This window comes from Solea solea, chromosome 2 (genome assembly GCF_958295425.1).
Source record: "Solea solea chromosome 2, fSolSol10.1, whole genome shotgun sequence".
Classification (NCBI taxonomy): Eukaryota; Metazoa; Chordata; class Actinopteri; order Pleuronectiformes; family Soleidae; genus Solea; species Solea solea.
In genome coordinates, this window is record NC_081135.1 from 33,021,117 (window position 1) to 33,037,386 (window position 16,270).

General features: G+C 40.5%; 1 protein-coding gene across 1 annotated transcript; it reads left to right on the plus strand.

Moving 5' to 3' along the window:
• The first annotated feature begins 8,413 nt into the window (after nt 1-8,413).
• On the plus strand, nt 8,414-13,946 carry lrrc3 (leucine rich repeat containing 3). The gene is made up of 2 exons (XM_058622447.1): nt 8,414-8,849; nt 11,023-13,946. The coding sequence occupies exon 2, from the start codon at nt 11,350-11,352 to the stop codon at nt 12,148-12,150; it is 801 nt and encodes a 266-aa protein (XP_058478430.1). The 5' UTR covers nt 8,414-8,849; nt 11,023-11,349; the 3' UTR covers nt 12,151-13,946.
• The last annotated feature ends 2,324 nt before the right edge of the window (nt 13,947-16,270 follow it).

Sequence of the window (16,270 nt, forward strand, 5' to 3'; positions counted from 1 at the left end):
TTATTCTCATAATGTTACGATTTATTCTCGCAATTTTACGACTTTATTCTCATAATGTTACGACTTTATTCTCGCAATCCTACGACTTTATTCTCATAATGTAACGATTTATTCTCGCAATCTTACGACTTTATTCTTGTAATGTTACCACTTTATTCTCGCAATGTTACGACTTAAGTCTCGTAATGTTACGACTTTATTCTTGTAAAGTTTCGACTTTATTCTTATAATGTTACCACTTAGGTCTCGCAATGTTACGAGTCAATTCTGGAAAGATTACTTTTTTTTTCTTTTCAATTTGTCCCTAATACTCTGTCATGGATTCATTTTTACCAGTGCAGGACGAAACACAGGGGACATCACAGACACGGACGCCTGTCCATCACAGGTAACCCTAACCCTCACATTCACTCCTACAATTAAAATCGGGTTTGATTCCCAGCTCTATAGTCTACATGGCGACGTGTCTTTGGGTTAGACACTTGACCTCACATTGCTCTGTGTGAATGGGTATGAAAATGACACATAGATGCACTGTATGAACGTGTGAATGGCAGAACTGGTATTGTGAAGCAGCTTTGAGTGGTCATCAAAACTAGAAAAGCACTATATAGATACAGACCATTTAACATCATCGTCATGTTTTATACATCCCAAATGCATATGTAGACAGAACCCTTTTTTAGCTCCACACCCCCACATAAGAGCATGAATAAATCACAAGTTAAATGAACTCCCCTCCACACACACACACACACACAGCTTTGTAAAATATTAATCCTTCAATTCTTGCTAAGAACTAATCCAAACCTAAGGCTGGATTCACTTCAAACCCAGCATGCTTTGGTAATTTACTCAGAGGCGACTCGCAGCACGGCGTCTCCTTTAAGGTTCTGTTGTGGACCGAGCAGTTAAAGGACAAAGGAACACGGGGATAATGTGATTTGTTTTCCAAAAAAGTCTCTAAATGACAAACACATGAGTGGAAATCTTGGACAAATAAACTGACCCAACAAATGAGTCAATAAACTGGCTGTTAATACCATTTTATAACGAGAGGGGAAACTAAACACACACAGTAACTCCACTCAATACTAAACACAGTAAACCTCCCCCTTTGCTTGTCAGCTGTTGGTTAAATCCAATTCCAGGACCTCTGCATTTAACAAGACTCCACTCACAGTGAATTAACAACGTTAATTATCACAACATCGAAATGACGGAGTTCTGTGCTGTGTCATAAAGACTGTGGTTGTATTTGTTCATTTGTGTGACTGCGAAATAAATCAAACTTAACATAAGGATGAATATGACCAAAGAAAGAATGTGTTTTCTCACAATAAACCAACAGAGACACTCAGTAAGCACACGTTTGTGCCGTCTTATCCCTGACCTTGTTGTCGTAGTATTGACCCTGCCTTAATGACACTTGCATTACCTGCTAAAAGCCTTTGAGCAAAGCCGAGTGACAGCACTGATTACATCTGTCTGTCTGTCTGTCTGTCTGACTGTCTGTCTGACTGTGAGCAGGATTATGCAAAAACTCAGCGATTTAGTTGAAAAGATGAAGGAAGAGTCCTTCCAATTTTTGATTGCATCAGATTAAAGGTCCAGTGTGTGTCAGCTGGGATTAGCTTCAGCTCCCCACAACCTTCATGTGGAGGATAAAACGGTAGATAATGAATGAATTATCAGTAATATATTTTTTTTTTAAGTTGCTCTATACTCTGTGAGTTTATAAATATAACAAAAAAAGCAAAATTAATCTTGACAATGAGGTGAGAGTTATTTTCATTCGCGGCACTTTGAGCAAATAAAGATGCTCATATTTCCAGGACTGACTGTATTTCTTTTATTATTATTATTATTGTTGTTGTTAAAAAATGTATTTCAAAGCCATACATCTAGGCACATGAGTTGTCGGGTATAAAACAATAATGAATAAAAAAATATGTACGCGTTTAAACGGACGTCGATACTAAAACTGATCACATTTTAAATAAATATTGAATATACATATATATATATATATATATATATGTATATAAACAAATGCCTGTTAACATTTGAAAGGACAGTACAGTGTCTTGTGTTCATGTCTGTGGTGACAGAGTGAGTTTTACATCAGATTACATGATTTTTATTGGCTGACACCACAGTATTAACATTGACCAGCACATGTTGATTTTCTGTTTCTGCGTTCTGAATTGAGTGAAATCTTATTTCACTGCAGAGCTGCATATGGGATATTGATTTGTTCAGACCCTCAGTGCTCTCCCCTGAGTCAATCTGTGACACACACACACACACACACACAGAGAGACAGAGAGAGAGAGAGACCAGCAGAGAACATGTGTAGATCACAGGGCATCTGTAATATTAATGGGATAAGAAATCTCAGTAAAACAACCACAAGTGGGAGGGATCAATTGTTCCTGTCATCATGTGTGTAGCACGCTACCTCCAGACACACATTAACATTATCAGTTTTAGTTTGAGACCATGCATAACTACAACATTTGGGAAGATATTTATTTATCTATTTATTTACCTTCAACTTTCTTATAGTCGGAGTGTTGTTCGTCGTTTGCTGAAAACCGCCGAGGATTTTCCACAGACTTGTCCGAGGACCATCTAGTGTGAAACTGAATGCTTCTTCAAGCTCCTCCATGCTTGACAATCTGCGGAATTCTACTTATATATAACAGAATATTAACACACATATTTACTGCCGGGATTAATTTTACCTGGGGTAGTTTCTCTTTTTTACCAAAGGTAAAAGTTGTTTACTGACATGGCACATAAAACAAAATCACTGAGAAGCTGTGGTAATAATTACTTTACATCAACTCTCCATGTGAAACTAATCCCATCCAAAGAGGGCTTTGGTCTATAATTGCTTTAAAATAAAAAATAAAAAATGTTCGATTCTCTCAGCTTTAGAATAAACATTTTATTTGTGTTTTATTTTAAGTATTTTACATAAGCTGTTATTTTTCTTCACATATTTTATTTCAATACACCGTTTATTTTCATAGAAATATTTATTATTTCCATAAACGTAACATAATTTTATATTTTTAACCCAATTAACAGTAGCTCATTTATAATCATCAGTACTTACTTTGTACATATTTATATCTTTAGTTTGTTCAGTCTTACTGCATAAGTATACGTTTTACCAGCAATTAGTATTTATAGCTGACAAAAAAGGATATTTGATTTTAAGTACACTGTGTACTGTATACATTTACTGTATGTTAGGTGATGGATTTGATGCAGCTTCACTATCATGGACAACAGCTCATGATGAGTCATATTCTGCTTTATGTCCTTCATCAGTGTCTTTTTACTCCTAATCACACAAAGATATGGAAACATATTATCACAGTTACATCCTCAACTCCGCCCCCTGCCTGTTTACAGTACATACACCGTTAGTCACTGACACACACACACACACACGCACATAAGTAATGAATCGTCTCCGCTCATCAGCACCTTGACCCGTTTCAAAAGGCAGACGTTTACTTTTGTCAGAGGAGAATCCAGAGTGATGCACTCGAATAAGTAAGTAGGCCACAGAAGAGTGAAGTGTCCACAGGCAGCAGACGGGAGTCGTTTGTCTCCTCCGCTGCGCTGGTGATTCATTCATTAATACGCAGGTGAACAGGAAGATGAGGGGGAAAAGAATCAACATGGACTTCAGCTCAATCGACTCCCTCGTCTCTTTAACTCGGATTAATGTGTTTTGTGTTAACGTCTCCCTGGGGTAATTACAAGCAGGCACTGGTCAAATTTGCCCCGCAAACCCAGCTTTATAAATAGATGGTCACCATTAAAAACAGTTGACCGTGGTGTTAATTATGGGATGCTTTTTGGACTCTTATTTATGGTTTACCCAGCCCACCGATCGACTTTGTTCTAAAGGAAGTTCCACTCTGCCAAAAGTAATGATGATGATCAAATATTAGGATGGATTTACAATCACCGGCCAATTTTCCTCTTCATCTCTTCACATACTGAAGAAAGACGACCTGCTGGAAGAATCAGAGATTTAAGTGACTTATTGGAGCCAAATAAGACTAATCTGAGTTACAGGTAGACCTAACATGGGCAAAAAAATGTAATAATGAAGGTTGCCCCTGGGGGTCACAGGGGCCCCTAATTGGCACAGAGTTCACTTATACCTTGAGCTGGCTCTTGTTTTTGACCTCCTACCTTTAGGTTTATACATCATTTTTATTAAAAATCTAAAAGTTCGCTGCAGTGCAGACACAAAATCAGATCAGAGAGAGACAGACCAGTAATGATCAAGTTAAGCATCTCTGTGAATAATTTCTTATTATTAAAGTAATATCATTTTATCAGATGGAGATGGGGAAATAAATGAAAATCAGACAAACACATTGACCAGCATCATATATTGAGTATCTGAGTAGTTCGTGAACTGCTTTTCAAGTACAGCCATCTCTAACTGGCAGAAAATATCCAGTGAGCAGCAGTTGTCTGGGCAGAAAAACGCTCGGTTGATACCAGAGGTCAGAGGAGAGATTGGATTGAAATGATAGAAACAGTCACTCAAATAACCACCGGTTACAAGCTCCATCTGCAGCAGACCATTGTTGGAATGCACAACATGTTTCAACCTTGAAGCAGACGGTGCAGCAGCAGCAGCAGCAGCAGCAGAGGACCACACCAGGTGCAGTACGAGGTGTCCTGTGTACCTAATAAAGTGGCTATCGAGTGGTGTGGTGCTGCTCATCGAGATGAATCGACTGCTTTGCTCACAGCCCATCAAAGTCCAGACATCCCCTGCCTGCTGCCTTAAACTCATTAGGAAGGTTAGCACAAGTTGCCCGAGTGGAAAACCTGCTTCATCTCTTTGCAGTGTGTTATTTCTCCTGCTCCCGTCACAGCTCTGCACCGCGTTCCTGACCTTGTCTGTGTTTTATCTGACACACTCCGGTGTGTGTACGTGTCACATTCCCATAATGACCTTTTATCTGGTGAGACAAAGGATGAAATTTGTCTCAGCATCATTTAAAAAAAAGAAAAAATCCTTCAGCTTGTTTGTTCTATTTTAGCATATTAATGCTATTATGGCGTTTGGACTAAGTGAGAGATGGATCAGTGATTATTAGCAGTCATGTGTGGCTGATGCGCGAGGGTAACAGATTAGAGTGATGCCGGTGCACCAATCAGAGGCAGAATAAACTCTTGAGTGGAAGTCATTTAGCCAGACAAAGCTTTGTGAGTAGCTCTGATGAGTCCCTGTTTGGCTCGCCACCCGTCTGTGGGCGTCGCTATTGATCTTGGCCGCGCGTCAAGCACTTTTACACCATTTACCAGCTCTGCAAAATCTTAATTTATGAATCAGATGCAGTGGAAGGGCTTTTAGCCACCTGTTAAACTACGGTTAGATTTGTTGTGACGCATCCCAGGTGCTTTAAAGCTGCAGTGCGTAACCTTTGGTGATTGATGGTTATTATCCCGCCTCTCCTTTGTTTTGTGAACAGAGAAGATAAGACCACAGTGCAGGAGTGGGCGTGGTCAAGGAGTGATTTAAGTGCTCGAAAACTGTGTGACTACATAACCAAAAGCGTCTCCTTATGTATATATATGTATATATGTATATATATGTATATATATATATATGTATATATGTATATATATATATACATATATATATATACATATATATATATGTATATTCCAGCTGATACCACCCGACCTGCAATTAGTTTTTGAATTGCAATTAGAGTGATTCCCATCTTCATATCCTGTTATCTTATCTAAACACTTACCTGTAAACTTGAAAGTCACCTCTCATCCACATCCTCACCAACAGTGAGTGCACTTTCTCAGAGGAAGTTGGAAGAATGAGTAATCATCAAAATTGCCAACTGCTTGGAGAGAGCGGCGTCCTTGTGCTATTGTGCTGGTCAAAAGCATCTGATGAATGCACTCATTCCCCGAGAGGCTGTGAAATTTCAGCGTGTCTTATTGACTTTTAAAGTTCTTACTCACATCTGAGTTGAATCTTTCCAAATATTCGATGTCCTTTTTTTTCTAGAAAAACAGCCCTTTGAAATTGAACGTCGTATCTTTTCTCAGTGGTGTCAGGTCAGTTTTATTTATATACAGCCCAACATCACAAACACAGTTTGCCTCAAAGGGCAATGAAGACGTAATAAGAAGAACCTTATAACCTGGAGCTTGAACCTGGTTGCGGGTGACGTCAGTGAACGTTTTTATATCCACTCTATGTCCGAAATACTGACCACATCGCGACTGGATCACACACTTTGTACTGATTAAATACACAAACACAGATGGGTGACAAACTAACATTAATCCTGATTGAATGAGTGTTGAAACAGGGTGAGGACGACCCATTCATCGGACCTGGTCGCTCGCCGTAGATTGAAAGAGAGTGAAAATGGGTTGTGTCACATATTTTACAGCCTCCGCTGTCACCACCATCATCGAAACAACCAAATGAAGGAACACCTTGTCAGTTCAGAGACTCTGGGAATCAGTTCCCATGAGCACTGATGCTTTTCTGACAGCTATACACTTCATGTCAGTTTTTTGCCAGTTTATACTGTCTCTGAGACGCTGAGGTCCTGTAATGAAGCGGTCGCTCCTGGAGCTCAAATGACACCTGGAACACTGGGACCAGCCGACCTACATTTGAATCACATGGGGAAAGTACAAATGAAATAGAAGCGGTCACTTAAACTCACCTTCTTAAAGCTATATTTGCTTCTTTTTTTTTTTTCTTTTGTTCTTGTCAAGGTTATCTGAAAGTTGACATGACCGTTTTGTTTTTTTTTGTTTTTTTATGACCTGCACTAAACAATAGGACAGTTCCAGAAGCTCGCTCCCTGACCACAATTTACGAACGGCAGGTTCACGGCATGGCTACCCGGATCCTCAATGACCCCGCCCACATTCTTTTTCCCTGTGTTCAAGAGTCGCAGGCTACGGTGTCCGGCCTGCAGGACCCGGAGGAGGAGAGTGACCTTTGTTCTCCAGGCTGTTCTCCTTTTGAACTCTCTCGTCTCTGAACTTTAATACACAAACCTCAGTGCAATAATGTATATGCAGTATGTATATACATTTATATGTCGTATATTCGTGTAATTAGTGTAAACTGTTCCACTGCACTTTTCCTCGATGTCCTGTACTGTATTGTATCCTTCAATGTGCTGAACTGTATAGTGGAAAAGCGTCAATACAGAGGTGTTTTTTTTTTTTTTTTTTTAAACTGCAGTATAAGTCGTCTCTTTACTGTTTGAAATAACTATTCAACCCCACGGAAATGAAGTCATTCTATTAATGTCTCGTATGACGCACTTGATACTCATTGTGGTCTGCAGCAAACGTCTGAAGTATAAAAACATCCTGAACACATTGCATTTAATGAAATGTCACCAACGACTTAAGCACTTGTTTGTCAGATGATTCACAAGCACAGAGTCCATGGTCACTGGCATTTATGCCACGTTCAAAACAACACAACCAACAACAAACTGTCCACTCTGTATGCAGTTTGTGAGCGTGGAACTTGGCATTGGCTGTTCCACTTTTGTGTCACAGAGATCTTGAACTGCTGATCGACCGGACAATCCCAGACAAACTCCTCAGTTTGGTGCAGCGCGATTGAAAGAATCAATAATCATCATTCAGCCTTTTGAAAATATGATCATCAATCTCCGATGATGATGATGGTTGGTGGAGTGCTAACCACTCCACCAACCGCGTGGCCTCAACACCATTATCTCTGACGTTAAAATCCAGTTATATAAATTGGCCGAGCAAAGTCAGCTACAGACACAGGTGGCAGATTTATTCCCAATCTCTCATCCTGCTCCTCTTGCTCACTCATACTTCACACACTGGTATAGTGAAATTAGATTAAGATGGAGCGAGAGATAAGGTGACTCTAATTATTATTGTTTAATTTCTTTTTATTTTTTTTATTATTTGTTTCATTTATTTGTGTTCAAAATCCCTCAGCTCCACTCCGATCACATACCCTGCAGTAGAAGTTATTTCGGATTTTCCTCCAAGTTCCAACCAGAGGATGCTCTGGTGTCACTGCTGGTACGCGTACCACAGTTTGAGAACCGTGGTAATTAGTGCATTAATTGTGTGTCTTGACTTTTGGAAATTACAATCATCACTAACAATAATAATAATTTTGGCGACCTTCAAAGTTATTTAATAACCCAGCAGTCTGTGGTTCATGCGTTCACCACACACTAACTCTCCAATGTACTGTAATTTAATCTCAGATAATTGGCTTAGAGGAGAGAGGAGGACACACACACACACACACACACGCACAGATCGGCGTATAGGAGCTGCCAACACAACAGCAGCCCCATTCCACGCGCAGCCGGGGACTCCTTCTGTTGCGCGCAGCGAAATGGGGGTAGAGAGAAGGAGGCGGTGGGCGGCTCCTCACCTCGAATCTTTCTCCAGAACATCATCATTACCATCATCATCATCATCGTCATCATCATCAGCATCAGCATCATTCTCAACAAGTGTTTCTGGCGGGCTGTGCGTTCATCTGGAGACATGAACCGTCCAACTAACTTCTTCTCCGCGCGCTGCTGCTGCCGCTGCTGCCGTTTAGGAACTTTAATCCCGGACAGACGCGTGGACGCTGCGCACTCTTCTTTACAGGACATATGAGATACACAAATGTGCTTTCAACGACGTTAAGATAGACAGATTAGACAGATGTGAACTCTATCAAACAAAAACAAACAAAAGACAGTTATTTTGTTGAGGTGAAATAAGAAGATCTTCAATTTCATAAAGATAAAAACAGGGTAAGTCCACTTTTACTTGTACTGTTTTTGTTATTATCCTATATATGTGTGTGTGTGTGTGTGTGTGGGCAGACACATCTATATGTTTCAAGTTAACTGTTTCATGTTAATGTGATGTGATGAAAAAAGACCTCATTAAATCTAATGATGTCTGGATTACATATATACAGTATATGTTTCAAGTCTTTGTTTTTGCTTGCCGAGCTTTGACCTTTAACTGCTGCATAAACATGGTCTTTACTGCAGTTTGAAGCTGTGATAAAGGCTCAGCATTTAAATCAAAAAGTCTCCTTTATGTCTCCAATAAAAGGGAAAAGAAAAGAAAGATCTGCCGATGTGTAAGAGCCAGTTTTCCTTTATGAAGATCAGACTCAAGCGACGCTACTACAGAATGTCCATGTGTGAGTGCTAATCCACTGTTTAATGATGTGCTATAGTGTCATAACATCACTGCAGGCAGTCTAGAGTGTGTGTGTGTGTGTATAGGTTCCCCATGTCCTGTCCACTCCTGCTGAGCTGAGACTGCCTGAGGGGCTTTTTAAAGATGTGTATGTGTAATACATTCATTCATTCATCCGTTTTCTACCACTTTGTCCTCCACATGAGGGATATGGGGAGCCGGACCTGGACACACCCTGGACAGGTCACCCGTCCATCACAGGACTCGGAGACAAAGCAGCATTCACTCTCACATTCACACCTACAGTCAGACCGGGTTGCGAACCTGGGTCTTCTTGCTGTACGGCAATACTGTTAGCCACTGTGTCCCCGTGTGGCCGCGTTGAAATACAGTGAAGTTTGATAGTTTGACAGTGCACCAGGTTCTGACACAAATTTCACTCCCATTATTGTGACATCTTCAAAGGGCTTGCAGGGAGTTTAGAAATGTTTCACTCGGATCATCATTATCATCGAGTACATTTTGTCATCTGCCCATTTCCACAGCGGTCCATGTGGACAACTGTGCGCACCCACACATTTTGACTCAGCACGGGTAGTACTCGCTGACTGTTCATGCTCCCCATGTAGTCCATGTGGTGGTGCGGTTTAGTTTTGGTCCAAAGAGACAACGAAAAGGACAGTCAGCATGGATGTCTTCCCGAGGTTATGTGAGGAGGTGCGAGTGTAGCCGCACACGGGCAACCCAACACTCAAACAATGCAAGAAACAGGGTTGAACTGGAATGGAACATGAGGTCGAGTGCACATGGACAGAGTATTGATCTGCGCTGACCTTCGTTTTACTATAAATATGTAAAATATAACCTAGTCGTTATGGTTAAAATAAGGGTTGAGATGGTTAAGTGTAGCATAGGGAATGAAAAACATGGTTTAAATTGGACTGTTATCAATTTACATAACAGAAAAGTAAATGTTAAACCCACATGATAAATCCAAATGTCAAATATTAAATCTAAATGCTAAAGGTTAAAGACAAATGTAAATTTAGATGTACCTTTACATTTAGATTAAACATTTACAGCACACACTTACTGCAGATCCAACATTTAGATTAATATTCACATGAATTACATGGAAATGTCCTAAATTGAGTAAATAAAGCTAAATAGTCAAATAGTATTAGCTGTAAAACTGCAATTACACATTTTTACACTTATACCCTAGACTCAGGACTATGGACAGTGTGTGTACTCTTATGTGTGTGTATTTATATCTTTGTGTGGTCCAAAAAAACATTTTGTCTGGGCTTATGGTTAAGGTTAGTGTAAGGGGCTAGGGAATGCATGATGTCTACGACGTGTCCTCATTAAGATGCAAAAATAGCCAAGGAGAAGGCAGTGTGTCTGCAGGGTGGATGACTGCAGGCACAGCAAGGGAGTTGCTTGTGTGATCAGTTTTTAGTCCACCAGAGGGCGCACAGTAGTGAAGCGATGATCCTCCTGCAGGAAACGGCACAAATAATTTAAAAGCCCACAGCTGTAGAAGCTATTACCATCGTCATGAATGAGAGACATGAGGTTCTTGAAAGAAGGGATCTGCATGTGCAAGAAAGAAAAAGAGAAGATGACATGAACTAATGCTATTATGATTGATTTACAAACCAGGGAATAACTTTGTGTCGTGTTTATTGCAGATAAAGCATAAACTGCATTCAATAACTTCTTTTTTTGTTGGTGTTTCGCATGTAACACTGTTTTCTTTTATTCTTCTAGTGTTGATTCTAATGAGACCTGCTCTGCTCCAGGATCTCTGAGGCTTTTACTGGACTTATAACAACAGCAGACCTGAGATTACGTCCCCCCCGCTGTTCCTGGAATATACTCAGTGAGCAGCTCCATGTTTGGATCAGTGTTTTGTTTTGTTTTGCTTTTCAAAAGCATATGTGGAAACACTTCAATATCAGTTTAAAGGATTATCTTGTGATCACTGCACATGTTTGTGTGGATATTTTCTTTTCAAAACTCTTCAATGCCAAGAAACATAACACGAAATAATGACTGTTCCTGCCTGACAGGCCTTGTGGGAGGTCACTGCTGAATATGCAGGACTTAGCAGGGCCTGATATGTCTAGGAAATCCACAGTCTTTGATGGTTTCCCCCTCCTGTGGGGCTTACTCTTTGGATTTTTCATCGCAAGTGCACCAGTGATGTCCTGCCCCACAGGTTGTCACTGCATAGAGAAGGCTGGCATGACCGTGGTCCAGTGTGTGTCTCGCAACCTGGAGAAGATCCCATCAGATCTCCCAAGGGACACTGTTGTCCTGCTCCTGTCATCCAACCACATCACTCACATTCCCAACCACGCCTTCAAAGAACTGCACTACCTTCAGGAGGTGGACTTGTCCCACAATGACATTGAGACCATGGACGTCGGTGCATTTCAGGGTGTTTCCGACAGCCTCCTCATGCTGGACCTGTCGAACAACCACATCCAGAGCGTCCCCAAAGAGGTGTTTGCACGTCTGCAGGCGAAAATCAGCCTCTCGAACAACCCGTGGCACTGTGAGTGCACGCTGCAGGAGGTCCTGAGGGAGCTGCGGCTGGACCCCAAGACGGTCAACGAAGTCGTCTGCCACACGGCGGTGCAGGACGAGTATGCGGGCAAGCCGGTAATCCAGGTGCTGGACTCAGGGATCAACTTCTGCAATTTCCACCACAAGACCACGGACATAGCGATGTTTGTCACCATGTTCGGATGGTTCACCATGGTGATCGGGTACGTCATCTACTATGTAAGACACAATCAAGAGGACGCCAGGCGGCACCTGGAGTACCTCAAGTCACTGCCCAGCAGCTCCCAGATCAGCAAGGACTTTGACACCATCAGCACTGTTCTCTAGCAGGGCTGCATGTGGCTCGGGATGTGCGATGTCTCTAAATATTTGAGTAAATGTGTGGTCAAGTGCAACAATGACTCAGAATCTGTCGCAAACACAAAGTTGTTCTGGTTTTTAGAAGGGTTTATTTTTATGGATTAGGGGTTAAAGTAGAGAGAGAGACAAATGAGCCCACTCGATTTGGGCTAAGACAAAAGAGGATGAGTGTTTCTCACAGCTACTTTATATGTCCTTAATGTCACACTGTCATGTGGAAGGCCACTTTATCAGACGGGTATCATAAACCCCCCAAATTAAACTACTGGTCCAAGAAATAAGGTGACCCAGCTGTTACTTCTTCACCATGCAACCACTGCAACATTACAGAACCAGCCAGGAAATGTTCTTAAGTTTTTGTCACAGAATTAACATCCACTCCAGAATAAAATTTTAATTGTAGCACAAATCATTATAAATGGGGGGGAAGTCATCATGAATAACCCTACTATGAAAAGGGCATAATACTTTGAAAAGTCAGATTTCAGGAGGATATAGTGTGCTATTTATAAAAAAATGTACTTATGTCAACGTTAAGTATGGTGTTGAACACCACCCAGGCTCTGTTACTCGTGAACAAACAACAACAGCAACAAATGAACTTGCCATTGTGATTGCTGTTATTGACTAGACTGTAGCATGAGACCCAGCACACACTGGAATGTGTAAGCACTACAAATGGCTGCACCTTGAAGATCAGCTGGGTTTCATTTCGAGCCCATGTTAATCAATCATGTTTTTGTTTCTTTTCCTGTGTATGTAGAAAGCAACTCTGCCTAGAAAACCCTGTTCAAATCTACAACCAATGTCTTAGAAATAAACAGCATGTGACAGAAACAATCATAGCTTCTGATAAATGATGAAATGTGAACGAGACGTCATGCACAAGCGGAGATCGAGCATCCCAGGGCTTCGGCAGTCGTGGTGCTTCTGCAGCCATGTGGCCAAAGGGAAACTCTGCTCGGACACAGACCCAATACGTTTTCTACTGTCTTTGGGCTATTTGTTAGTCAGAAGGTAATTGTGTCTAAGTGCCTACGCTCTGGGAATTCTACACCACAGCACTGTGCATGAGGTTGGACACCTCGAGTGTCGAGTCTCCTTCTTGTCGACCCTTTGCCACTCTACAACTCAGATTTAGCTCCAGCCTATATTGTACACTGAGCCAGTGTCTGTGTTCAAGGCAAAGGACCAGGTTATTGTTATTATCCAGAGGGTTGAATGTTTTAAAGGAAAGGCCAAGACAGTGTGCTTGAGGACAATGACAGGAAAAAGGGGTTTAGAAAGTAATTTTACAGCTCACCGTACCTGTATTCATATGGTGATAACCACTCAGTGATTCCCAACCTTGGGTTCCTGGCCCCCTGAGCGGTCACAAAATACAGAGACACAGAGTTTCCCCATTATTCATGAAGACTGTGGGTTTCTGCCACAGTCTCCTTTGACCCACCACAGTTACTTATTGACTACTTTTTTTTAACAATTCTTATAATTAAATGAGATAATAGCTCAGCATCTGTGTGCTATTACGGTGTTGCATATCAACCAGTATGAGTTATAACTGTGATTAACTGTTATTTCAGTTATTAAGTTAGTAGTGTCAAAGATGAGGTCTTTTAGATGTTCTATAAGTGGCGGTTGTTACCACTTCTTTGGAAGAAGTTTCCAAAGTAAAAGCACAAGAGCATTTGTTTGTTTGCTTTGATGCTATATATCGAGCTCATAAGAGTTTTTAATCTAAAAGCTTTCAAACGTCCTTCTAAAGACTGTTACCTCAGAAAACAGATTCAGTTCATCATTCAAACCTACAGTGTTATATAAGTGACAAGTGACAAAAGTGACCCTTGTGCTGGAAGTAGCTATCGGAGGTTAGCAGAGCATGGTCTGTGCTGGCTTACTACATAGCAAGAGCTGCTAATGTTGCTAAAGTCACGGTGGTGTGATGTCTGCCATTGTTGGGTGCACTTTTTCTGACAAAAAACATCACTCACATCACAACCTTTAACAAGAGCTCCGTTAACATAAATCAAGCAGTAAAAAAAAAAAAGAGCTGCTGGATTTCCACCATTGTTGTCTCCGACGTCGCGCTACGTAGCCATTGGGCACAGCTAGCCCACACCCCGTCTACAAAGTAAATCTACTGTTTTTAGTCGAAACGCAAGCCTGACCCAGGACTTTACCGTTCCAAACCGTAACGTACTGTACCAACCTGAACTGTACCATAATGGAAACAGCATTAATGATACATTTGAATTGGCTAGTGCCTGTGGTGGAATATCTGCATACTGTGATTTGATTTGACTGGAAGGGGTGGAATCATTCCTCAAGTTCTTACACTCCTTTTTTTCTGACTGAAATCTGTCACAAACTTCAGGTGGCATTAAATTATTTATGTCTTAGGTTTGTCCACATTCTAACCCCTTGTCTATAAGGTTGGTCAATGTTTGACAGATATCCAGATGTAGAGTGACCGTCTTGTTAGTCTGCTGGGTTGTGACGCTAAAAGGTTGAGAAACACTCATCTAGTAAATACAATACAAATATTATTAGTAACAGATACTAGAACAGACTTGTTTTTTTTAGTTTTGCGTTTGTTCACTGACAAAATAATGTTTTATATGGTTCCTCTGTCGGGTTCTTTGTAACAGAAGTGTCTGTCTTTGTAATTTTAAAATGTTATATATCAATGTGTGTGTGTGTGTGTGTGTACTGGCCAACAAGTTCTAAAGTCTGGACGAATCCACCCGCCATCTGTGTTGTCATGTAATATACTGTATGTCTTCAGCTGAATTCACAACAACAACAACAACAAGTGTTTGAATATCTTCAAAGTGTTTAATGTATTTTCTTCCTCTGAAGAAGAAGCTCTGTGATGGAATTGAAAGGGCTCCAATACTTTTGTGTTCAATAATGTGATAATCACATCACTTTTCTATCTGTTTCAGCGTCGAGTGTGTTTTTGTTTGTTTTATTGTCTGGTTTTCAACTGACACTTTACCAGCATTTGAAAATAAAACGTTCTTTCTTTCCAAGACAGTTTGATCTCTTCAAGTTTGCAATAAATGACCTGATCCTTCCCTGAAGAAATCCATCTGCCATCACAAACTCAGCCTTTTTTTTTTTTACCCCCAACGTAGTTCATTTACACCGCATGGTTTCAATCTGCAGAATGTGCAAAACTGCTTTTTGTAATAACTGCAGTTTTTTCACTCTGTGTGCGCACATGAAATATCACGGATATGCTCTTTGTACAGAGAAAGAAAAAAATCATTTCTGGAGCAATTTATCAGCAGCCAAGGACTTTGGTCTTTTTTCTTTGTTGGGAGAAGATTTCCTGCTGAAAAAGACACAGTTGGTATTACTATGAGTGATAACAGATTCTTATTTTCACCTCATCACAGTGCTGGGTGTCCAAAAGAATCTTCTGTTTTTTGGAGCTTTGGTGTATCTAGCCGTGCACAGAACGGAAATCAATGAAAGACTCGTCACTGAGAGGAAGTTATGCCTGCTGATTTAAAGGCCACTGTCTCAAAAGCTGTGTGAGTTATTGTAGCAATTATTTGAATTGCTTGGCATTTCCTCAGCACTACATTGTGTTCTGTGGCTTTTTGTTCTACTGGACTTTGCATTAGTTACAGTATGTAACTTTTTTGGTTGTTTGCTTTTCAGTGTCTGCTCCTAATTAGAGAAAGAAAAAGAAAGAAAGAAAAATTATTATTATTATTATTATTATTATCATCATTATTATTATTTTTAATTAATGACTGAATACACAACACTTTTCACTGGCAGCTTCCTCAGGTTCACTCTGTGCAACTGTAAATGTAATTCACATAAACAGCAGCAGAATGCATGACCAATTATTACAAAGTCCTCTTTGAAAAAGTAGTTTGCGTATAATTGGTGCTTTTACTTTGAAAGGGTGTACACCGGAAGATAAGGTAATACTAAAACAACGAGAGAAAAGCGTCACAAATCAAGGCTCCTAAGTGCTGTCTCCGCTTTATTTAGCACCTGGCTGACGAGAGTGACGAAGGTTAGTAAACGTTTAATTTCACACTGTGCATATTTTCAGTCGCTTTTAATG

What these genes read in the sequence shown, in the direction of transcription:
- lrrc3 (XM_058622447.1), top strand. Translation starts at nt 11,350, where the DNA reads ATGCAGGACTTAGCAGGGCCTGATATGTCTAGGAAATCCACAGTCTTT.